This window comes from Mirounga angustirostris, unplaced genomic scaffold, assembly GCF_029215605.1.
Source record: "Mirounga angustirostris isolate CCGP_5_RB_7025 unplaced genomic scaffold, mMirAng1.0.hap1 SCAF_5, whole genome shotgun sequence".
NCBI lineage: Eukaryota > Metazoa > Chordata > Mammalia > Carnivora > Phocidae > Mirounga > Mirounga angustirostris.
In genome coordinates, this window is record NW_026991713.1 from 136,579,740 (window position 1) to 136,604,160 (window position 24,421).

The 24,421-nt window shown below is 57.2% G+C and overlaps 2 protein-coding genes across 12 annotated transcripts in view; one reads left to right on the forward strand and one right to left on the reverse strand.

Annotated features, from left to right (window-relative positions):
* The window catches only part of PITRM1 (pitrilysin metallopeptidase 1), a 44,096-nt gene extending 42,842 nt beyond the window's left edge, over positions 1–1,254 (forward strand). For all 10 annotated transcript variants that reach the window (XM_045874493.2, XM_045874494.2, XM_045874495.2 and 7 more), the window contains 3 exons: positions 216–361; positions 703–805; positions 903–1,254. In XM_045874493.2, coding sequence (XP_045730449.1) covers positions 216–361; positions 703–805; positions 903–996 — 343 coding nt within the window. In that variant the 3' untranslated portion in view covers positions 997–1,254. The remainder of the gene's footprint in view (positions 1–215; positions 362–702; positions 806–902) is intronic.
* An 800-nt stretch (positions 1,255–2,054) lies between these two features.
* Positions 2,055–24,421, reverse strand: part of PFKP (phosphofructokinase, platelet) — a 49,398-nt gene continuing 27,031 nt past the window's right edge. Inside the window, exons 8-23 of one of the 2 annotated variants that reach the window (XM_054507387.2) lie at positions 21,717–21,812; positions 20,400–20,492; positions 19,692–19,817; positions 18,423–18,487; positions 17,930–17,999; positions 17,644–17,790; positions 16,072–16,142; positions 15,504–15,591; positions 14,831–14,983; positions 10,581–10,733; positions 8,730–8,894; positions 7,114–7,175; positions 6,657–6,768; positions 5,635–5,734; positions 2,739–2,841; positions 2,055–2,463 (exon numbers count right to left, since the gene is read on the reverse strand). In XM_054507387.2, the coding sequence (XP_054363362.1) occupies positions 2,316–2,463; positions 2,739–2,841; positions 5,635–5,734; positions 6,657–6,768; positions 7,114–7,175; positions 8,730–8,894; positions 10,581–10,733; positions 14,831–14,983; positions 15,504–15,591; positions 16,072–16,142; positions 17,644–17,790; positions 17,930–17,999; positions 18,423–18,487; positions 19,692–19,817; positions 20,400–20,492; positions 21,717–21,812 (1,752 nt within the window). In that variant the 3' untranslated portion in view covers positions 2,055–2,315. The remainder of the gene's footprint in view (positions 2,464–2,738; positions 2,842–5,634; positions 5,735–6,656; positions 6,769–7,113; positions 7,176–8,729; positions 8,895–10,580; positions 10,734–14,830; positions 14,984–15,503; positions 15,592–16,071; positions 16,143–17,643; positions 17,791–17,929; positions 18,000–18,422; positions 18,488–19,691; positions 19,818–20,399; positions 20,493–21,716; positions 21,813–24,421) is intronic. The other variant, XM_045874497.3, reaches the window with a different exon arrangement.

Consider the following 24,421-nt stretch of genomic DNA (forward strand, 5'->3'; position numbering starts at 1 on the left):
GCGAGGGCGTCGAGCTCTCCGGCCCCTTTATGGGGGGTTATTCGTCTAGTCCGCGTGTGTCTTCAGGATGTGAGGGGTTTTACTCAACCATTCTTAGTGTCTCTCCATGAGTCGTCTTCCCTGTCCACCTGATCTCCTCTCTTCGCAAAATCAGAGAGGGGTATTTAATAATCTGGTGGTGAAGTAGGTCAGCATGGGTCTCTCTGGTCTCCTAGGGATCCACGTTCCACAGAGACGCTGCAGTCTTTCTCGAAGGCTGTGGACTGGGCTAAGGCTGGGAGGTTCACACAGCAGGACATTGACGAAGCAAAGCTTTCTGTTTTCTCCGTCGTGGACGCTCCCGTGGCTCCTTCAGACAGAGGTATTTGGAGTGAACAACACAGTGCACCTGATACCTGGTGTTGCCACAGTACCCCTCTTCCATCCTCCTTTATGATGCACAGATGTCCCCTTTGAGCCAGAGCTTCTCGGTGTTGGCCACTCGCAGAGGGTGGCATTCTGTCCTCTCAGAGCTTGAGTGATCTGAGGCCCGAGTCTGGGGGAGGGAGCCACTCTGACTTGGCCTCCACCCCCAAGGGGAACGGCTTGGTGGGCACGTGAAGGTCAACAGTGTGACCTCTGGTGGAAGTGTGTCCCTCGGGTGCCCTTAGAACAGGATTGCCGCCCTGGTCAGCTGGCCTGAGTTAGCGTGTTCATGGTCAGGGCTGGACCACTTCCTGTGTGGCCTCTCGGATGAGATGAAGCAGGTGCACCGGGAGCAGCTATTCGCCGTCAGCCACGAGGATCTCATCGACGTGAGCAACAAGTATGTACCACGTGGCCTAGTGTTCAGAGCCCTCCCGTGGCTGCCCCAGGCTTCTAACGTGGGAAGCAGCCCTGACGTATCCCCACCTGCCTTCCAGGTACCTTGGCATTGGGAAGAGCGCACACGGGTTGGCTCTGCTTGGACCAGAGAATGCAAAAATCGCCAAGGACCCGTCATGGATAATAAAATAGCGAGTAATTCTGATGTGCTCAGGAGTTCAACCGAACCTACAGGCATGTGGGGCTCCTCAACATGAAGCCTGAGCTAATTTAGTTTGAAAGAGAGAAGTTACTGTTTCCCCGACATTTTGCTCATACCTCATTCTTGTGTGGCTGGTCAGACCAAGCTTTTCTGTCTTAGAATAAATTGAAATAATTATGTGTTAAATGCTAGAGTTGCACAGATGATAATTTTAAAATATTGATGATATAAACGCTTATTTTACCTTACTGATTCTGGAGCATTTATTTTAAAAACTTAAAAATAAAAGACGCTCTGCCCTGACCTACCTGTGCTTTAGTCATTTTAAGTGACATTTTGCTAGAGTAATTCTTGGGGCCTTTATTAAAAAATAAGTGAACAAAGATACCTGAGGTGCCTTGATTTATAAAACCAGTGTGCTCACACCACAGACCCGTGGAACAGTCTGGAACAGATGGGTGGCCTGGCGGACTATAAGCGCATTAAGCTGCTCCCACGGTTTTTATGGGAGGGAGCGTCTGTGACCTTACGGATCTCCCACAGAAAGCACAGTCTGCGCTGGTTCTTCCTGGACCGTGCCGTTCTCAGTCTCTGAACAGACCTTGGCTGTGACCCTCCAGCTCTCTGCACGTCTCAGACGACAAAAGAGGCAGAAATGCTGTTCACTTAGCACCGATGTAGGTCAGCTAGCTCCCTGTCCTCAGTGAAGCAGGGCTCTGTGGGTCCCACCAGACACAGGCACGTGCTTCCTTGGTAGGAGGGTGTGGGGCTCAGCGGGCGCCAGGCGCGAAACCGTGCATGTACGCTGGCCTTGTTCTTAACACACACATTGCTGGTTTGTTTTTAATTCCACGCCTGGCATCACTTTAGAAGGAGTTGGGTCACCTCTCTTGTGTGTCAGAGCGGAGCCTTTGTCCTTGCATAGGGCCTAGTTCACTGCTGCCAGTACATTGTGTCCATCCCTGCCCCCAGAACTGCCGGAAAAACCTTTACAGTTGCCCAGATCCTGAGGATTTAAACTCCTACCTAAAAAAACAGAGGACCACAGTTGGGAGTTTGAGCTAAATGTTTAATTCTACTGGCTACGCACGGTTTAAAGCAGGACACAGTAGGAGACACAGCCGACAGCTCGTGCTGGAGTCTTAGGGTCCCGTGGGGATGAAGGACACAGGATGGGGGCTCTGTGACTAGGTATTAACATCAACAGTACTCGCATCAAAGTGCCGATAAATAACTTAAGTGTTACAAAGACGGGTGGTAAACGGAAGTCCCGAGCTGCACTGGCCGGGTGGGGCGGGTCCAGCGGCGTCTAGATGGCAGCAGGCTCCTCGTGGCCTCGGTGAGGCATGGGCTCCAGCTGGTTGGAGTCGGAGACCTCGTAGCTGGCCTTGTACTTGGCCAGGATCTTCATGAGCGGCCGCAGCTTCAGCCACCACTGCTCTTTGGGGATCCTGTGCCTGTGGGGCAGGAGGAAGCAATAGTCAGGACGGCCTCATCCCGGAGGACGGGCTTCGTGCACTTGGGGGCTGATGGAGGATCCAGCAGTTTTCGTAAGCTACTGGGAACCATTCTGTGTGTTTCTAGAAATCCTGCCCTGTTTCTCAAAGGCTTGTGTTTTCTAGATCGTGAGAACGGGTTCGTGTCCATACCTCCCGCAGCGGCGTCCTTCCGCCCCGTCCCGCACTCCTGCCCCCGCACTGAGGTGTAGACTGGAGAGGGCTTATTTACTTACTCAAAGTCTGTCTCCTGCCTCAGCTGGGCCACAGGTTGGAAAAGAAGGTTTCTCTTGCTTATTCCCAGCACACAGATGGAATCATCGCTCATAAATCTTCTTCCTGTAAAAGAGAGAAAGAGTGATGTCAGAACAAATGATTGGTAACGTTGAGGACAGGTGGAGAGGTGAGGGAGAAAAGGAGGTTTGCTGACGGTGCGAAGCAGAATCCTGGCGGGGGCAGAGAAGAACTCAGACGGCCTGGGCAGGAGGCGGGGTCCCTGCGCACTCAGGAGCCTGCAGATGAGGTGGGCAACGAGCCCAGGGACCCGGCGCACGACTATGCTTCCTCGGGGGCTGTTGGCTCCGGTACCACTGAGCCCCCACAGGGCTAGAGCGGGGGAGGGCAGGGATGAGGAGGCGCCTGGGTCACGGCACGGCCCCTCGCCCTGCACACTCCCCCCCCGAGAGGGGCGGGTTTACCTGCGCTTAGCGGTTTGCCCCCAGAGCTAAGGAAGGAAGGCGCATGCTTCTCGGTGCTGGGGAGACAGGGTGTCACTGGCTGCCATCGCAGAAAGAGCCGGCTCCGGTGAGATGGCATCGGAAGCCGAGGCTCGTGTGTGCATAGACGGGGAGGCCTCAAGGTAAGATGAGCATCCTCAGGTGAAGTGGGGAAAAATCCCAAAGTGGAAACAATCAAAGTCAGAGTCCGTTCTTTGAAGACTAAAATTAGGTTGGATCTATTGGCCTTGCTGTTTTTTAAGTCAAAGGTTAGAAATGAAACGGACACAGGTCTGGTCAGACTGGTCAGGAAAACGGGGGTGAGGTCAGGTGTCCGCAGTAAAGGGGGTTAAAGTGCCATGGGCACCAGAAAATTTCCTAGAAAACAGAACTTACAAAACTGCTCTTTCTGTAAACTTCGGTAAACTCCATAGCCCACGCCCCCCACAAAGGAAGCAGGAGGTGTCCTGGTCCCTATTTCCGCTAACAAGAGAAATCCAAAGAGGATTTTGGCTTTTACAAAAAAAGGCTAAAAGCGCAAAGAGCATTCAGCTGGGTTTTGCAGTGAGGTCTCGGTGGGGGGGGGCATCGAGAGTGGTGCCACCCAGCACCTTCCCCCGGGAGCTGCATGCGGCCTCTGCGCCTGGGTGGCTCAGTCGTTAAGCGTCTGCCTTAGGCTCAGGTCATGATCCCAGGGTCCTGGGATCAAGCCCCACATCGGGCTCCCTGCTCAGCGGGAAGCCTGCTTCTCCCTCTCCCACTCCCCCTGCTTGTATTCCCTCTCTCACTGTGTCTCTCTGTCCAATAAATAAAACCTTTAAAAAAAAAAGTTGCATTTCTGTATGCCAGCAATAAGTAAAAAAATATATATACTTACAATAACATTTTTTTAAATACCGAGTCAGGAATAAACTTAGCAAAAGATATTGCAAGATCTTTATGCTTTCATAAGAGATACGGAAAGGCCTAAATATATGGAGATACAGTGTTCATGAATTAGAAAATATTTTTAAAATGTCAGTTCCTCCCCCAAATGATTTGATTAAATGTAATTCCCTTAATACATCCAACAGAGTTTTTGGTGGACTGTGACAGCACAAAGGACCAAGAATAGCAGAAACCAAAAAGTCCAGGGTAGAGGGGCCTCACCTTTCCAGCTATCAGTATAAAGCTGGAATACTGGCAAGGATCAATAACTGAATGCCAAACCGCAAACCCAGTAACCCAGAGATTGTCCCACCAGCTTCACAGATACCTGGTCTGTGACGGAGATTAGAGACTTCTCAAATAATGGCACCCAAGTAAGTGATGATCCACATGAAATCAGACCTCAGACTTCAAGTGGATCAAAGAAGTAAATGTAAAAATGTTTTAGAGCAAAAGAGCTCAAACCATAAAGGAGAAGGTAAGCAGTCTACCTAAAGATTGAGGAGAGGTGCCTTGCACAAAATGACAAGCCCCACGAGAGCCCTATCTGCAATATGGGATGGGCAGAATATGAAATAGAATTTCCTAGAATATAAAGTAAAACAAGTTTTTGTGAAGTCATCAAAACATTTTTAAGTCTATACAATAATATAAAAGCAAAAAATATATGTCAACAAGGTAAGTGTTACTAAGCAATAGAAAAGCAGGAAAATACCGGAAGAACTCAGGGAAGCAGCGGGACCCTGAAGGAAGCACGAGGGAAGCTGTCTTCCCCTCCTCGCTTTGGAAGGTTCGCCTCAAAGCCACAGTGGAGCTGCCCCCGTCACAGCGACAGCCCGACAGGGACAGGTCACATGTCACGCGGGCAGGACCAAGGAGACCGCATGCGCTGCAGGTGAGCCTGTGGTTGGGGACGCCGGGATGCGGGCCAAGGGTCAGGAACACCAGCCGGGTGCACATCAACACCCCAGCAAAGGGAAATGCACACTGTCGGCTTCCATTCACGTAAACCACAGGGGCCTGTGAAGGTGTCCCCGAGGTGGCAGGACTACGGGAAAGCAGAAGGATTCTGCAATTCCGAGGCTGCCTCTGGTGGGGAGGGAGGGAAATGTGCGGGAAGAGAGGCTAGGTTTGGAAGGAGCAAACCGTCCCGACACCTGCCAGTTCCTGTTTTCTCTGAAAAGAAAGGTCATGAAGAATCCGTAAGTCCTAGGTGTCCCAAGTCAAGGCCAGTTCAGAGTGTGCCGTGTGGCCAAAGACAAGGGAAGGTCACATCTAGGGTCCTGCTGGGGGAGCCTAGTGTATGGGCAGCATCCTCGATTCAAGGAGGACGGCACTGGACTACGGAGCGCCTCCCGCCACCGACGAGCAGGAGCAAAAAAGCACTGCCTTTTAGGGTCACTCTGAATGACAGCCTTGAAAGCCACATAGCAATGCAGCGTGGTCCCAGAGGACGTGGCCGTCCCCGCCCACGGCCACCGCTCCCTACCTTTGCCCGGAGCCTCTTTCAGTTTCGTGCTGATCCACTGCATGGCCCTGGCAGAGATTTTGGTTCCAAAGTTTCTATCAAAGGGTGAAGGCGCTCCACCCTGTGGGCGGACAGTTACAGAGAGGTTACTGACACAGCTTGTCAAAATTCCCTGAAAGGTACGATTACTTCACAAAACGCACATCATACTTTTAAGAGATTCAGGATCTGTAAATAAGGGTTTGGGGGGGGTTTGTGTTTTTGTTCTTGCATGTTTTTACCTGCTCGTATGTAGTTGGGACCTGCGGCCAGAGCTCAGTCTGCGAGGCAAGCTTCCCAGTGCTCACCCCCACCCTTCATGGGGCTGTGCAGCTCGCAGCTTCATTATTTTCAAATCTCCTATCGGATGTCTTAGTCTTATTTTGGGGCGGAACAGGTCACAGTTTCCATTAAGAATCTGACCAACCCTGTGGGCTAGCTCCCACAAAAATACACAGATGCGCACGGGCCCTTTGGAATGGAGGAGCAGACCCTAAGTTAAAGACCCTAAGATAGCGGGGGGAAGGGGGGAGAGGAGGCAGTGTTGGGACCAGGACAGGTATGCCTTCCTGAGCTGTGGCCCTAATCCACACCCATCTCCGGCTTTGTCATCTGGGACGTGCTTGCAAACCAAAGCGCACCCCAAGATTCCTTCCAGACCATTCCGAATTTGTGCAAATCTCAAGTATCATTTGTCTGATGTGTAGATAGTTACTAAGGCCCAAAACTGAATGAAGTACTTCATTTGATTAGGTTTTTCCAATCAACGTTTCCAACATTGAACATTGATCGTCTTCCATCTACCCCAACACAGAATTTCTAAAGCTGGTGGTATCTGGTATGACTGAAATGGAACTATGACATAGGGAAGTAAATGCCAAGATGTTTAAAAACATCTCATGAGCACACAGTTTTTTTCCCCATTGTGGCTAAAATAAGGCATCCATCTACACAGAGCCTCCGGACGGCGGCCTGCTTAGTGCCGCGCGGGCCCCAGGCCCCACCTGCTGCATGTGGCCCAGCACGTTCTTCCTGCAGTCGAACACGCCCTTGCCCTCCTCCGAGTACAGCTGGTAGATGAAGTCCGTGGTGTAGTTCTCGCTGCAGCTCTCGTTCCTGCGGCGAGGGGAGACGCGGGCTCAGGGCGCCGGCGGGTGGGCAACCGGCCCGTGCCCGCCTGGACTACACGTGTTCTTTAGAAATGCCAGTGGCTTAATTAAAGAAATGACTTGGTGATATCTTTAAAAACCAAACCAAAACAAAACAAAAAACTACAAAGCAAAAGTGAATTTTTGCGAAGTACCCTTGAGTTATGTAAACGTATGCCGTATTTGACGCAGTGTGCAACGGCCCCTCCTGCATTTCTTCAGTGGTGACTGATGACCGCCCCTGAGTGTTCCGACCCTGGGGCCGGGTCGTCTGGGAAGCTCGGGCTCAGTGAGCGAGGACGAGTGTCCGTACCTGAGCACGAGTCCCCTCTGAATGGTGGTCTTCATCTTCTCCGTCAGGTGCTCCACGTTGGACTAGGGAAGAGCGTTGTTAGTCCGTCAGACGGGAGGCTTGGACCCGGCGCCCGCCGCGTGACCCTAGTATCGCACGCGCAGCAGGGAGCGTGTCAGGGCTCCCACTACGGCACAGAGGACAGCGCCCGGCACGCACAGACCGGGGGTGCACACGGGCCGGAAGAGACCAGCACACAAGGTCAGGCAGCGTGCTCGGCCCGGGAGGGCTGTCGCTCAACTGGGCACAGGGACAGCGTTCGGGGCCCAGCTTCCCTGCAGCACGCTTTCCACAAGGAATAGCTTTCCCTCTGAAATCGCGAATTCACATCATCTGTGCACTGAGCCTGTGTGTCCCCGGTGTCCGTCGCTCCTCATTTGCCCGACGGAGGAAAAACTGGTGTACCTGACGTCGTACATCATCTCCTAACTGCCTAAGGATTTGGGGGCCAGGAGAAGCTGTTACAGACTTGAATTCATGTACAGAGTTTATAAGGAAAGGAGTCCTGTGTCTTGAGCACAGAAACTGGGCAAGGAACGGAGGTGTTTGCGTGTAAGCAAACCTCAGTCGTCATCACAGTGGTTAGGGCCCGTGTGCCGGAGCAGAGACATGCGCTGGCCGAGCACGGTCTTGAGGTGGCTTTCTGAAGTACAAACATTTAATTCCACACTGTGAAGAAATCCATATCAAGCAGGTCTCTACTTGATTTATGTGGTCCAGAAACATAGAAAGACCTTAAAGTTCCTGTGCTCACGTCAGCAGCACAAAGTTAGTTTTATTTGTATTTTTGTGGGTTTGAGTTGTGTCTGTCTTACTAAGGCTTGTCTTTGTCCAATGCCCCCCTGGAGCCTTCCCACCAGCTCCCCTCTCTTCCCACGGGGGCTGCGCAGCCCGACTCCCCTGCACTGGCCACTCACCCCCCATAAAGCTGGGCCCTAGGAACCTTTGCCAATTTGGAAAGCGCATGTCAGCCTTGGGATCCCAAAGGGAACCCTGATGTCAGCTGTGGCCCCAGGTGCTGAGGATGCATCAGCGTGGGTGGGGGGGCATCTGTTCTGACAACGTTCCCACCCTGGTGGGGTGTTGCTGGGTGTGGGGCAGGCGTGCGGGGGAACTCTGTCCTCACCCTGAAACTGCTCTAAAAAATACATTGTTAATTAAAAAAAAAAAAAAAACTCTTTAAAGGAAGCATGCCAACCAGAGAGAACAGACGTTCAGTTTGGTTCTGTTTTGTTCTTAGTGCCTTAAGCCCGCCGCACCGTGACCTCACAGGTCCCGCCACCCCGGTGGGCGCCGTGCACGCCCCCGTTACACCCAGCCTTTCCAGCAGGCGGGCCTCGGGGCTCCAGGAAGGATGTGCCCCGGCCACCCTCCCACATGGACACCACAAGGACACTGGGCTGACCCGCGGACGGAGGTCTAACGGGAAGTTGGTGCATCAGCTCACGCCCCTCAATTCGGTGAGGGGGTCACTGACAGTGTGTAAACCTTGGTGTCCTGTCAACCCCATCGCCCTCCCCTCGGAGCCAGCCCCCTGACACAACCGTGTCACCCAGGGCCCCGCGGCATCAACGTACCTGCAGGTCTCGGATATCAAACGGCTCCTCAAAAATGTAGGCAGCATCGGCTCCGGCGGCGAGCCCCCCCATGTTGGCCAGGTAGCCGCAGTAGCCCCCCATGGTCTCGATGATGAACACGCGGCGCTTGGTCCCACTGGCCGACTGTTTGATGCGGTCACACGTCTGGCCACAGAGAAGAACACGGGTCATTCCGGCGTGGGGGTGTCCAGGCTGGGACGCGCACAGACTGAGGCTGCAGACCCCGGCGACCCCCCCTGTCCCTGGTTGGTGTGCTCACCGACCCCGTGTCCCGACACTGCCCACTGCGGCGGGGCTGGGACCAGCTCGCTGCAGCTGCCCACGTGGCCTCGCGGGACATGGGCACCGTGAGGTTTTATGGGCTCGGTGCAACGTCTGTTAGGTTGGCTTCTTCTGAAAAGCTGCCTGTGACATTTGGGTTTTGGTCACTCTCAGTCTACCCCAAACACTCCAGCCCCTGAGGGCAGCTCTGTTCGGAGCTGGACAGTGGCTCCTGACACAGGCCCTCCGGAGTCTTCCAGACGCTCAGACAGCGGGTCTCCTACGAAAACATCTGCCGCGGGCCGTGCTCGGGACACAGGCTCAGGGGTGCAACAGCAGACCCCTCCATCCGCCGCCTTGCACTGCCTCGCCGGCGCAGACCACGTGCATGCTCCCGGGACCACGGTGCCCTCACCTGGCTCCATCCCGCACAACCACTCCGGTCCAGCGCTTGCTGGCTTGGCCCCGAAATAACATCTGCAAGTACCCACCAAACCTCTCCCCGGCGTGGCCCACTTCCGGCACCAGCTCCAGCCACTGTCCCGCTCCCGGGAGATGGCCGGGGGACAGCGGGCCCCAGACGCACCAGGTCCTAACCCGGCAACTGCAGCCATGCTCCCCTCAGTTACTAAAACCAGCACTGACAAAGCCTCAGCACGGACGGCAGCCCCACCCTGCACTGGGGGTACACGGAGGGGGTGCTCTGCCTTTGGGGGGACAGCGAGGAATCCGGGAGCACTGACGTCTGCAGCGGCAGCCGGATGATTCTCCCAGCACAGTCTCTGGGCATGGCCCCACTGGACTCGAAACTCGGGAGTCAGAGTTCCAACGCTGCTAACATTTTATCACACGTGTTTTAAAAACCTAAGTCGTGTGAAAAGATAAGGTGGAGCTCAGAACAGAGTGAAGACAGGAAAGAGCCCGTGGACCGGGACGGGGATGTTCCTGAGAATCAGGTGTCTGCTGAACAGGTGTCTCTGGAGCCCAGGGGACGTGAATGTCAAGAACACGGCCCACCCTTGGCCACTTCCCTCCTCCTGTTAGGGGAGGACCGCACCCCATAGCAGCCCACCGCTGTGCTACCGGAAGTCCTTGGCTCCCACATGGACCCCACAGACCAGTCAGTGCCCAGTGCAGGGACCTGCCGGACCCCCGAGGATGGGGGGCCGTCCCCGGGAGCCGAGCCTCCCCCTGCACAACCAAGGGCGTGTCCAAGCTGCAGACGTGCCTACTCTCCCCCAGAGCTTTCACAATCACAGGCCCCAAATCCCTGCACACACCCCACGTCCGGGCTGGCCATCCCCCCGAGCACAAGCGCAAGCCTCCTGGACACAGCCCACAAGAGACCAGGGCCTCTTGTTTTGGGGTGTGCAAGAACACATCACCCAGAGTGCTGGAGGACCGTCCTCATTCCAGCTGACAGTGGGTGGTAGGCTCTCCCTACGCTATGAGCTCCCACTAATGGACCACGAAAGGAATCCTAACTGTGGCTCATTCCTTCTGCAGCATCAGGTGGGGAAGAGAAAGACCCCCCGCGCCCGGCCTGATGGAGCCACGGGGCCCTCTTACCTCCACCACGGCATTGAGGCCAGTGTCAGAGCCCATGCTCAGGTCCGTGCCTGGGACACTGTTGCTAATGGTGGCCGGCAGGACGCAAATGGGAACACAAAACTCCTGGTGGCGGTCGCGCACATCAGCGAACAGAATGGCGCTCTCGAAAGCCTGAAGCAGCGGTGCGGGCGGTCAGCGGGACTTCCCCAGGACCCCCCTGTGAGCTGCGTCCACGGGGCCAGGGCCGTGGGAGCTCTGGGTCTGCAGCGAGGGGCACTGCGGGAGTGGGGATGCTGCCATGGGGCACAGGCCTCCAGGAGGAGGGGACGCAAGCAGGCAGGCAGCAAAGCAGGAGCCGGGGGAGGGGCCATGTTAGTGGCGGACGAACCTTTCTTGGCAGCTCGGAAGCCCCGAGGGAGGCCAATTGGGTGGGAGCATAATCGGGGCCAGGCCAGCCTGACAGCTTCGTGTGGTCCACGGGGGCGCGGGGCCCTGCCGGCTCGGCCTCAGCAGGGACCCCGGCACCGGCGTGAAAGGCAGCCCAGAGGGCGACAAGCAGTCATTGGGCTGGAGAGCCCGGCAGGGTGCACCCCTGCTCTTCCCCAAGCCCTTCCCAGCCTGACACAACAGCATGGAGCGGCCTGAGCCCCAGCACTGCTCGGGGACCCCAAGGTAAATGTGTTTGCCTCCGAGGTCAAAGAACGGGGCTGTTCGCAAGCACGCAGGCAGAGGTTTGCGGTCCCCACCTCAGTGTTAGTCCAAGTGTTCATTAGTGGACACAGGCCCACCGTCCACCGTCCCCGAACCCACCAGGCTCGCTGTACGGCTGGGCGGTTTGAGAGACCACCCGCAGGTGCACGGACCCCTGTAGGGCTGTACTTACCCCCCTGCGTGACCACCGAGTGCTGTGGCAGGAGTGCACACGGATGAAGGGGGACGGCCCAGGCCTCCCGGAGAGGCCCATGCTCTCCATGGCCCCATGTTTCCCCAAAACACATCGGGTCCCAGGGGCCTGTGGCCCGAGGACGTGTGGATGGCGGGCCTGTGGCCTATGGTGGGTTAGTCCAGGGAGCGGCCAGGAGGCAGGTGAGGGGGTCACTCCCCTGCCTCGCAGCCCCTCTGCCTTTGCCCTCCTCCACCTCAGCCTGCCCCCCTGTCCCCGCATGGACCCTCCCTGCCTTCCGGCCCCAGGTCCAGCTCGGGGCCCCGTATGGAGTGCCAGCGTGGGTAGGTGTGCAGCTGGCTGTCCCTGGGAGTCACAGGGCCAGGAGGGCGGTCAGCATCTCTAAATCCGGCATCCCATAACCACAAGAACTTTCCCTCAATCTCCAGGAAAACTCTTGGGACCCTCCAGTGGGGATGGGGGCAGCCCTGCCAGGAGAGGGAGCAGGGGTAGGGCTGGAGGGGACGTCGGGCCCAAAGTCCGGGGAGCAACGCGGACCTCCGCTTCGGGCTCTGAGCGCACAGGATTTACAACACAACACCCCTGCATGAACACCAAGAAAAGACAAGACACCTTGGGGGGAAATAACCCTGGCTCCCATCTCCTTGAGCTCCTAACGGGGCAGCCACCCTTCCAGCCTCCTCGGCACCACAGGGCTCAGCTCGGAGCGGGATGGCTCGTGTGCTAGTTCTGGGGACGCCAACGCAGCCCCCTTGCGAGCGCGCAGCCGTGGCGGGACGGCTTTCTGAACCCCTGCTCAGAGGTGCCCAGAGTCACTGCAGCCTCCACGACACACGAGATGCACAGAGGCCTGTTCTGAGTGATGCACGGGTAAGCCGAGCGTACGCACAGACATGGAGGACGTCATCGCTGAGGACAGTGACGGAAGCGCCCAAGAACGCGACACGTCAGGGGCCTCGGCACTGCGGACACTGGGGCCGATGGCTCCCTGCAGTGGGGCTGAGCTGGGGCTGTGCTGAGGTCGTGGGGGTCAGCAGCAGCTGGGCCTCTACCCACCATGTGCCAGCGGTGCCCCCACAGCCGATTCTGCCGACCGAAACCATCCTTGGCATCGCCGACGTGCCCCAGGGGCAGAATCCCAGCGCTCCGGGCGGCCAGCCATGTGGCCAGGAGGAGCTCCTGGGGCAGGCGCACGAACCTGCACTGAACTCACGGGTGCTTGGTCCCTCCGGAGCAGATCAGGAGGGACGCAGAGCGCCCTGTGCCCCGTCACCTCAGCCCCCTATGGCACGTTTCCAGCCTGCCGCTCCCCTCTATGCAGCCAGCCCCGCCGGGTTCCAACCCAGATCCAAACCTCCTAAGCAACACACAACCTCACTCTGGCTTGCACAAACACAACCCTACAAGAAACCCGGCGATGTCCACATGCCGTGCCCGTACCCGCGTCCCTACCAGGACACGCTCAGCAGGCCCAGGCGTGGGCGTCGAAGCTCTTACCCAGGTCACCCTGAGCACCCGACTCACCACGGGTCCCTAGCCACCCGTGGGCTCGGGGCCTCGGCACACCCGCACACCTGCTCGCCTAGTGAGGGTGGGTCTGGCACCGGCATGGACACAAAGCTGCCGACCTTGCAACTGGGCAGCTGGTGGGAGAAAATCAAACGAATGAGAAACCAGATTTAAAAGATCATATAACAGATTTCCAAATCCCTCCAAGGGGAGCAAAGCGGATCATTTAGAGGTTCTGCATATTTTTTATATCTAATCTTTATAACCTGGAAACCATGTTTTGTAGCAGAGGAACCTGCAACTCTGAAGTGGAAGGCTCCTGGCTTCGTGTCACAGGGAGGTGAACGCCAACCGGGGCCAGGCCCTGCCGAGGACAAGTCCCGAGTCCCGATCCACCCCCACCCCCAGGAGGGTCAGAGCAGGTGACAATTAGGAAACATGAACTTGCAGTTGCTTCCACTGAGCATAAGCAGATGCAAACTCCAGCCAAAGGCAGAGAAAAAAGCAGGAAAGCCTGGACAACGGTCATGCACAGGGAGGGACAGTGACCCTTCCACGAAGGTTGGAGCCCGATCAGGAGCAGAACTGCTTCACACCAGCCAAAGCAGGAGCAATGATCACCAGGACAGTGGGCTCAACGGCCCGGCCACAGGTTAGTAGTGCAGACAGGGACGCTCCAGTGTGGACACACAGGAGACGTGGGGCAGGGTTTTTTAGTAAAGAAACCACAAAGTTGAAGAAGCTCAGAAAAGCAAAACAAAACACAAAAAAGCAAGTGCTAAGCATTACTTACCATTTGAATTTTATTTAAAAAGCATTTCTTTTATTTACCAGCACTAGAGACAAATTTGTTCCCATGGGGTTAAGAATAAAAAAATCCTAGAAAAACATTCATGGGATCTGTGTCCCACAAGGAAAATAAAGACTGGAGAATTTACTGGAAAATTTCAGACGCCAGATTAAAAAGAAGAAATGTATCCCGTTGGTTACTGTGCTTTGAGCTCCCATGCCGTTTCCCCAGTGTGACTCACAAATATGGTAACACAAGTGCATTTCTGTTGTGTTACTGCCTTTTGACCAAAACAACTAACAGGGCGTCAGGGATCTTTCAGATGTGAGTTAGAGTCCCCAAGTTACAACAGGGAGAATGGTGCTCGTGGCTGGAGCCACAGGTAGGATGGAGGCCACTGGTGGGTTCAGGTCGGTGAACAAAATTAGAGAATCCTCAGCTCAGGTTCTAGCCTCAAACATCCATGCAGGGGCCATCAGACCCAGGATCTGTCGTAATAAATTACGTTACGGGCTGGGGCACCTGGGTGGCTCAGTGGGTTGGGCGTCTGCCTTCGGCTCCGGTTATGATCCCGGGAGCCCTACATCGGGCTCCCTGCTCCGCGGGGAGTCAACTTCCCCCCGCCGCCCGCTGCTCCCCCCGCTTCTGCTCTCTCTCACTCTCTGTCACTATCTCTCAAATAAATAAAATCTTTAAAAAATTAATAAATAATGTTATGGGAGTGAAGTCAGTTTGGCCCAGCCAAAAGAAACCTAACTTCAATGATTATCCAAATCACAAAACCCTAGCCCACAACGAGCTGGGCTGCAGATGCTCTGTGTTGATCGATGGGCCTCGGCAGGGACACATCATCCCGGCCGCGGCACAGGACAAGAGGTGGTGATAAAACAACTCTGGGCATTGGATTAGAGATGGTCAGGCTTTAAAAAGAAAAAGGAAAGAAAAAAGATTTTTCTGGAAACAAGCCCAGGTTTCACAGTCTCTAGTGCACGGCAAATAAAAGCGGGCCAGGCACCCTCCGGGTTAGCGTCTGCAGCACCTGCTTTGCTGACCGCACAGACTTACGTCGGTGATGGTGTTCAGGGCGGTGTCTGCGCCGATGCTGAAATCGGAGCCCGGCACATTGTTGGAGACCGTGGCGGGGACCATAACCATAGGGACACAGAGCTCCTCGTACTTGTCCCGGGCAGCTGACAGCTCGAGCAGTCCCAGGTAAGCCTGTCAGCGGCGTGCAGGTGTGGGGGGGGAGGGGAGCGGAGGGGCCGTTAAAACCACGGGAAGGCGTTAGGGTCACCAGACCGCGTCACACAGAGGCGACACCACATCTCCTGTGGGCAAGGGTCTCATTATTTGAGGTCCTCATGTTTTCTTTAAAGCAAGTGGAAAGGTTATTAGGGGACCGATCTTGGGTGAATAAAAAAAATTTAGGTCTGCGGTCCAACATGCAATCGGAAGTGATAGGGCCACGCAACTGCCCTGCTCTCTGATGGCCATTGGGCCTTGAATTTGAGAGATCATCATTTCTGCAGACTTGAAACGCATGAGAACTCAGTGGACAGATGCATCCCAGGTAGGGAGTCCCATGCTTGTGCCCCAACTCGGCTCCTGCAGTGGCCCCCGGGGCCCAGGGGCTACCGCCCCCCGCCCACTGCACTGTGCTTGCCGGAAGCCTGCCCACGCTCACCCCCCAAACCTCCAGCATGGACGAACCAGCAGGTGCCCAGAGACAGGGACGTACCTCAAATCCACCGATGATCAGCAGCGCGTTGATGCTGTGCTTTCGCATCTGTATGGCAATGTCCTCCAAAGACTTCCCAGGCAGCGTGCTAGAAACAGTTCAGTGAAGGCGTGAGGCTGGACAGACCCTGCACAGCGGGTGACACCCCACCAGCACCCGCTGTGCCTCCCCAACCCCATTCGCCCGGCCCCCAGCCCCGGGCCAAGCCCTGCAGCCCCCACGAGCGGCACCCAGGCCGGAGAGCGGAGCTGGGAAAGCAAGTCTGCAGAGAGTCTGTTTAAAACAAAACAAAAACAAAAACAACACAAACTGGAACAAACGTTCAGCTGTGCAGTTGTTGGACCTTAAAAGAATCCTAATGCCTCATCAGAAAAAAAAATGCACTATAAAAGCTTGTGAATATTTGTAAGCCACGTGCCTCGTCTCTGTTCCAGGGCACGAGCCGGGCCGCTCACAGGGCGGGGGGCTGGCAGGTGAGCCAGCCGCACTTTCTGCACCAGCTACTCCTCTAGGATGGGGGGTCCTTCTCCTTCCTAAGAGCGGGTCAGAATCGAGACGGGGGAATTACCGTTTGGTCCCGAGAATGGAGCCTCCTTGGCCAGTCCAACCTCCGACATCCCCCCAGCCGATCTCCTTTATCTGGGGAGCGACAAACGAACGGGGGGGTCAGCTGTGCAGACGGCTCCCGGGTCTGCACCCTCAGCAGGGCCGCCGCCCCAGAAGCCTGCGAGGCGCTCGGGAGCCCACCCCTCCCCCGTCCTGACACTGAGCGGGTCAGAACCCAGGACGCCCGGGCCCAGCTCTTCTGCCGCGTACCCCCAGCCACGCAGATCAGATCCAGACCTCGGCTGGCCAAGCTCTACCCATGGGAATGCAAGAAAAACAGAGACTGTTTTTCTTTACTGACCTAAAGGGAAACTTATTTAAAAATTGGAAGAAATCTAAAGAGCGCAGCTGAGGCCAGCTAGGCGCGCACACACGCCGTCTCCTGCGCCGGCCCCCTCCCCACTCCTAGGAGCAAAGGTCGCGTCTGCCAACACGGGCGCCAACCTGGGGGTCTGCTCTGTGCACCAATTCCTCCCAAACTCCGGTCTTCTGCCTGCACTTCTTAAAGACCCCGAGCCCAACCCTGCTTGCTCCCCGGACGCCTCCCCCTGGGCGTCCAGTCCCCCCCTCCATGGGTCCCGTCCTGCTCAAAACCCTCCTGTCTTCTCCAAGCAAGAGCCAAACTCCTTCCAATCACCTACCAGCCTCCTGGCCCCGTCCCCGTCCACTCCCCCACTCTGCTGCTCCAGCAGCAGCGTGAGCCCGCCGTCCCGAGCCCCTCTGGGCCTTGGTGCTGTCCTGGCCCGGCCTGCACGTCCTCATGGACATGACGCAGCACCTCCGTCTCCAGTCTGAGATCCCTTCCCGGGGCCGTGTGTCCACAGGGTCCCAGGGCAGACCCCCTCCCTCCTCTGGGCGTCTGTGCAGTGGGGTCCCTGCCCGCGGTGCCAGGCCGTGCTCCCCCTGCTCGCTCACCATCCTCTCCCTCCCCAAGCTACAACCCGGCGGAGGGGCTTTGCTTTCTGCACCAGCTGGCTTCCCCAGGGTAAGAACTCAGGGTGTTGCTGGGTGATCGGGTGAGTAAATACGGTCCGGCAGGACACACTTGCAGCCTCAACCACACTAAGCTCCTGCAGCATGTGACACAGAATTAGTGTCTCTGTGCCCCTCCGTTTCTGCGTAAGGAGAACGGGGCTGATATCTCGGGTTTGCAGACCTCGTAGGAGTACTGAGCGTACACAGTAAGCACACAAGAAGTGTGTGCTCGCTCTTTCCACCAGCTCTCATCTGAGTGCCTGCTGGCCGCGCCCCCTCCAACGGCACAATAGCCTCTGTTGGCCCCTCCCCGCGAAGGCCGGCCCCTACGGCCCCCACGGCCCCCACGGCCCCCACGGCCCCAGTGGCCCCGGGACAAAACCGGTGGTGCGTTCCACGCAGAGCATCCCTGCAGGGCCCAGAGCGCGAACCCCAGGATGGATCCAGAGCAGAAGGCGTCCCAAAGAGCAGCAACCGTGTCCACCTCTTCACAGAGCCGTAGGTTTGCGGCCGAGGAAGGGCAGTCCTCCGTTCCCCACGACGTCCCCCAGGGACTCACCTGGCCTTTGGCAAAACCCTCAAAGCCGTCGTAGATGGCGAGCATCTTGTGCCCGTCTGAGATGCCCACGCGCACGGCCGAGCGCACGGCGGCATTCATCCCGGCGGCGGGCGCCCCCACGTTGATGATGGCCACGGTACAGTTGCTCTGCGAGACAGGGGAGGGCAGGCCGTGTCCGCGCCGCACACACCACCAAGCGCATGGTGGGTGCGCAGCCCGGGAGCCCAGAGGCGCGGGTCCGCGGGGAACATGGGGGTGGCTCTCGGGACAGCGCAGCGTCCCCTACCTTCACGATCTGATCATCCGGCAACTTGATGGCGAGCCGCTTGTAGGTGTTCAGATTGCTCTCGAAGCTCCTGGAAGGAAAGGGCGCCATTGGGCCTGAGGTTACAGGGCGGGCAGAGCGTGAGGGGCTCCCCTGGGAGGGTGGCTTGTGCCGGACACACACAGCACGCACCTGCTCGGGGCGCCACCCCACGTCCCCAGGGCCCCGGGTATTTCCAGTTACGACGGTGCGTGCTGTGCGTGTGGCTGAGAGACCTGGTCTTCTGTGCACTCCAGCGTCTTTCTCAAAATGCCAGCCACGAACCCCTTTCTATCTGCACCTCGCTAAGCTCTCAACAGCCCCACTGGCCAGAAAGCAGACCAGCTACCCATCAGGGCCCTCGGGCCACAGAGCGGCGCCCCGCGGCCTGTCTCAGCCTTCAACTTTGTGCGCTCGGACCGAAGGAGCACGAGAGAGTGCCAGCCCGAGAACGCAGAGCCCTCCGGATAGTCACCTCCCGCGGAGCCGCACGGCGTCCTTAAATCTCCTCTCGTCCATGGCCCTCTGCACGTCCTGGGTCTTCAAACAAATAAGGAAGAGAGAACGTGTCAAGACTCCCACGTCTGTGGATGAGCAGAGCTGCCGCACTCCGCGGCTCCTGCCCGCCCGCTTCGCGCCGAACCTTCCAGCCTGGCAGCCCACGGTCAGCAAGTCACAGCCAGTGCCGGCTGCGAGGAACTTGCCTGGGCCTGCGCGGCTCGGGCAGCTTGGGAACAAGGATGGGGGTGGGCACAGCCAGCTGGGGAGGGAGATCCTGAAATCCCCGAGAGCAAAGCCAGAGCGAAACCAGGCTCTTAGACAGGCAGCCTTCTGAGCAACTCCTCACTGGATTCTGGTGAGGAAGAAGCATGACAGAACCGGCCTCTCGAGGGGCCGGGGGGCCGCTGTGGGGGGGATGGTGGTGCGGGGGGCCGGCAGCCCTGGGGAAGCGCTCACGCCCGCCTCCGCCCCTCTCGACGTGAGGATCTTGGGCAAGTTATTCCCCTCTGAACGTCAGCTCCCTCATCTGTGCGCTAAGAAAAATACCCCCGACCCCCTGTCGTCACTGGGGAGAGGAACGTGCCAGGCCCTTGACAGATAGCAGATGCACACGCACCTGCAGCCGCACACGCTCGTGCACGCACATTTATTCACCCCCAAAGCCTTCTGGAAAGCGTGTTTCTATGGCTACTTTCAACAAGTCCCCGGACGTGATTACGTAATCACCTCTCTGTCTAGGTTACACAGTACGTTCACTCAGAGCTGCCGGAAAGGCCAAGAAAAGGGCGGTCGCGGATAGGCTTTGGAGAATAAAGACAGGGACGGCATCTAATGTGACTCGCTGCCACCTCCTCAGGTGGCCAGTGACCTGGAAAACCACAGCCCGTTTCCCTACGTCCAGGGGCACCCCCTCCCGGGCCTGAAGGAGGCTGGGGCACATCAGGATGTCACCTGCATTAGCCGCCCCACGGCCTCTTCTCTGGTCGGAAGGTCCTCAGGGACAGGAGGGCAGGAGCAGCTGAAATCGCAGAGCTCCAGCCCCGTCCACCTCGCCCCCGGGACGGGCCCCACAGACCCGTGTTCCTCCGCGTCTTCTTCGTCTGCACACGCTCCCTCCCGACACACTGACCTCACCTTCGCGGAGGTTAGTCCATGTGCCCCAGACCCACGACATTGTGCCTTGGGGGAGCTCAGTGAAGCCGCACCAGACTCCTCAGTGAGCGCGGGGATGCCCGGAACTCACCATCTGCACGCACTCCACCAGCGGCAAGCGCACAGCCTGGTTCCCGCTCAGCGACACCACGCAGGCCGGGGTCTCTGGGGTGGCCTGCAGAAGGGCGACCACGGCCTCCACCCCCATGCGACTAGCCTGGAAAGGACAATCGCGAAGGTCAAAGACAAGGTCAAAGGCCAAGGCAGCATGCCCTCCCGCCACCGGCTCCTCAGAGGCACGACCTCGGTGGCCCCAGCAGACGCATCCGTGAGCAGAGCCTGTCCCACAGTGTTCAGAGGGACTCAACCTGCCTCCCATCCTCCTGAACTGCGTCCCGAAGAGCTACCGACAGTCCACCTGCTTACTTTTAACCCACCTCCAACAAGGACATTTCGGCCCCACTAGGAAGTGGCTGGCACAGGGGAGTGAAGGGGAAGGTCAGAGGCACGGAGGGCACCCAACACCAACACCCACGAAACTGGACTGGGCCTCTGCTGACCTGGGGCCTGGGCTAGACACCTGCACGCAGGCTGTGTTCTCTAGAGTCCCTGCCACCCTCACCCCCCAGGTTTGGGGGTCTCCCAGCATCTGTGTGACTGGGGGCCGAGCACAGTTAGCATGTCCAGGACGGGCCACCTACACTGCAGGCAGAGACGCTCTGAGCCGGACGGTCTTTGTGACAAACCATTCCTCCTCACTCCCAGGGGAAGGCACCTGACCATTTCCATCCTCACTCACCAAAATCCTGTCAAAGGCCGAAGGAGTCCCACCTCTCTGCACGTGTCCAAGGATGGTCACCCGCGTGTCGTATCCCAGCTGCTTGACCACGAGCTACAGGAAACACAGCACGTAATGCAGGGGGTCACCTCGTGCAGGGTGCTGGCGCCCCAGAGGTCTCTCTACTCTTCGCTTCACACCGACGTGGGAAAAAATTCTAGTTTCTAAATTTCACTTCCTAAAAGGATGTTCAGCTTAATGGTGAGCTGAAGTTTTTCTTAAAAAGAACGCTTTTATTATCAAATAAAATCTTTGTCTCTCCTACCTTGCAAATGAACATAAGTAACATGATTTTTTAAAAAAGGACACGATATCCGTGATATTTTATGGAAATGCAGACGTTTCCCGGCAGCCCCTTAAGCTGGTACAGCTGAATCTGAAAAGCACGCTGTGGTCAACCACGGCGCCCCCTCGGGCTGGGCCCCACGAGAGCTGGGCCAGGCCCCATCCTCCCCAGACCTCACCTCCTCCTCTATAAAAACGGGGTGGGGGTTCCATGAAGCCTGCGGCCCCCCGAGTCCAGGATTCACGCTCAGCTTCGCTGGAGTGGGAAAGAAAACCTTGGCCCTTACTGCTTCTTTCGGTACTGGCCGAGCGCCTTCACACAGCTCCCCACGTTCGGGGCTCAGGCACTCGGCTGGTTAGGGAAAGGAGAGAAACCACTTTGCAAAGCCAAGCGGATAACGTCCTTCGCTGTGATGGACGGCTTCAACCAGAGCCTGCCTGCCCGTCTGGCGGTCTGTCTCCCCGGTGTCCCGTCTGGAGCGTGCGGAGCCACCTGCCTAACTGGAGAGCCTGGCCCGTCCCGCCCACCCCGGGGCTGGTGCGACGAGCCAGCACCTTCGAGCGAGCCGCGCAGCAACGGGGCCTCCGGGGGGGCCCCTCCGCGGGGCCGGGTGCAGCATGGGCGCATGCCTAACAGGCGCTCTCGCCTGCAAGAGCACGGAGGGTGCACCCCCCAGCCCCTGAGCCTTATCCGTGGCGGGGGCAGCTGATGCCCAGCACTGGGACCCCCGCCCCCCATCCCGCTGCATCTCCCCGACTGACGGGCGGCTCCGAGGCCTCGGGGAATATTCCCGACAATAAGGCGGGAACTTCAAGAGACCCATGCCGTTAAAGTCGTGAGTCATTACGAAAACATCTTTAAATATCAGGAAGAACAGAAAGTGTTTTCATGATAATAATACAACGTTCCAAACTCGAACCCTGCCAGCCGCGTTACCCTCTCCCGTTTCCAGGCTGGCGCCCGAGGAGAACTGCAAAATCGGACACACTCACCTCCTTGATTTGCTCAGAGGTAATAGGTTTATTTTGGGTATCTATGGCTCCCTCAGCCACAATTATGATATTCAGTCTTTTTTTCCGGGCACGGTTCTGGAGGAAACAGAAAATGAACACCCTCAAACACCTAAACCATTTTAACAACAAACAAATCCAGGGCCCCTCGCCCCAGGTGAACTGGCCTCTTGCCAGGTAGAAATTGTCACCTAACTTCGCAAGCAGGGTTTCCAACCGGCGGGGCAGGTCAAGGCACTGTGGGCACGAAGCTGGAGGAAGCAGGGGCGGGAGGGGCCCGTCAGATCACCCCAGACGCAGGCCAGCAGCCAGGCAGCCCTGGGCTGGGGGCCATGCTCCTTTGCCATTTGGCCCCAGCAGGCAATGAGCTCAGCCATGGGCCCTGCAGCGTGTCTATACTGCAAACCAGGCTTCCAACCTCCTCGGAAGCCAGAGCTTCCCGCCACCCCACCGTGAGCCCGGCCACAAAGGCCGGCCACTGCTGTCAGAGCACGGAGCCCCAGGCCTGCACCGGAGGCAGGAGGGGTGCAGAGGAGAGCGCAGAGGTGGAGGCGCACCTGCGCGGGCCCGGCCGGACCGGCATGGTGCCCACATCTGTCGTCCCCACAGGCTCACGGCGGCCGTCATCCCGCGACGCCCGGAAATCACTCTCAGCAAGTCTGTTCTCTATCCCGTCCCAAGACCCTCCTCCCGTGGGGACTGTGAGCCCCAGCGCAGGCAGGGCCTGAGGCCGCCAGGCCCGTGCCGCCCTGCTGGCTGGTTCTGGCCAGGCTCGCCCGGTCCCCGCAGGGCACCTCAAGCACATCTGCTGTGTGGTGCTGGCTTTTACGTTGATATAAATGTGCTCCACTTCGAAGAGCTTACTAGTCAGAAATACTTCCTAAGAGATGTAAAGATGCAGCTACAAGAGTGAATGTGAAAAAAAAAAAAAAAAAGAGTGAATGTGACGTGTCCATGAATACGGGACTAGGCCACGGAGCCACACGCATCCGTAAAACATAGTATTCCAGAGGGTTACAGAACAAGAGTCGTCTACACATGCCCGTGGGAAGATAAGCCGCCGTGCCTGGACAGGTGTGCGGACGCCTCCCATGTCCACACCTGCACGCATTCCTTCCCTGAGTCCTCATGACAGCACCAGGGGCCTGAGGAACTCAGGACCTGGGAATGTGGGTCATCTGCCCAAGGTCACCCTGCAGGTGGCAGAGCCGAGGCCCAACCCTAGGACCTGTGATGCCTCAGAGAGGCCTTTCCTGTTTTAGACCAAAATGCCTCGGATTTGGGGCATGCTCTGAGGCTTGCTTCCTAGGCCAACTTACCTGACAAGATATTTGGAAAAATTCTTACAGTGCTACATCCACAACCAATAAAAATTAATTACAGATACGACGAGATCAAGTGTTTCTGCACAAGGGAGTCCAAGCCATCCGCCTTACATCCGCCAGCACTTAATGCGGGGACCCCAACTCTTTCTTGTTCTTGTGCTAGCTTGTTCATGAAGTCTGAAACCCAAGGAGGTTTGCAGACAAGACCACACAGATACGGAAACAATGGCCAAATCCAAAACTCAGCACCTAAAAACCAAATAGGGCCTCAGCCCTACCACCTTACCCTGACCTTGTGACCGCTATGCACGGTCTCGGATCAAGGGCGTGTTTCCCCGTCCCCAAGGGCTGCCGCCAGAACTTGGCCGGTGACCGCATTGCCCTGGACCAGGCCTGGGGCTGTCAGCGGGGAGGAAGGATGGCCGGCGGGAACAGGCACCGCCCCCGCAGGATTGGTGATTAAATGCATGTTCTCAGAGCCACACACGCCCCGTCTAAGGCCAGTGCCACCCCTAATGTCACGCAGCCAGCCACGAATCACCCCACACCAGCTGGCCCATGTCCCCAGGTCGGAACCAAGAAACAATGAGTGGATTTATTACGTCCACGGTTAATACTGGGACTTGGGGCATTCCTGCGTTCACCGGTCTTCCGCAGCTGAGCCCCACCTTCCCATGGGCACGATTCTTCCCAGCAAAGCTATGGCGTTCACCAGCAGTTCTTTACATCACGTTTGGGTCAGCAAAGCTTGTTGGGTACGTTGCTCAAGTTCCTTTCTTAGAACCTGTCACCTGAAGGTGGTGGCAATGCACACGTGACCTGGCTACCTGCAAAGTGTGTGTGCTTGCTGAATGCAGCCGTAACTAGCCGTGCCACATGCTTACATTATGCACCTGCAGGACGGTGATGACGTGGCTGGGAAATGCACCCCACGCTGGGATTTCTGTCCCAGGAGCTAAGCTCGTATGTCCTCCTGAGAAGCCTTCCCAGAGGGCAACGTGTCCTCCACTAATAATGCTGAGGGGGGAACACAGGCAACCCCAGACCACAAACAGAAGGAAAGGCCTGGTCCAGAGTACCCCATCCACCACCATACCTGACGCACGCCCAGCGAGGTGGGGACGGCTCAGCCCAGGAGTGGCTTGCGGTCAAAACACGTGTCTGCTCACACTGGTGAGTGGAGACGGAACAGGATTTCCTCCCCGACTCCGATTTCTCTTAACAGCCATCATCTCTACTTAAGACTACTTCAACCTTCAGCTGCTGCTTTGTGTGGAATACAAAGCTTTGGGGGTTTCTCTACTGCACCCCTTTGTGACACTGGGGGCAGCCGGGCACGTGAAGAGCCAGTGAATGCAGACC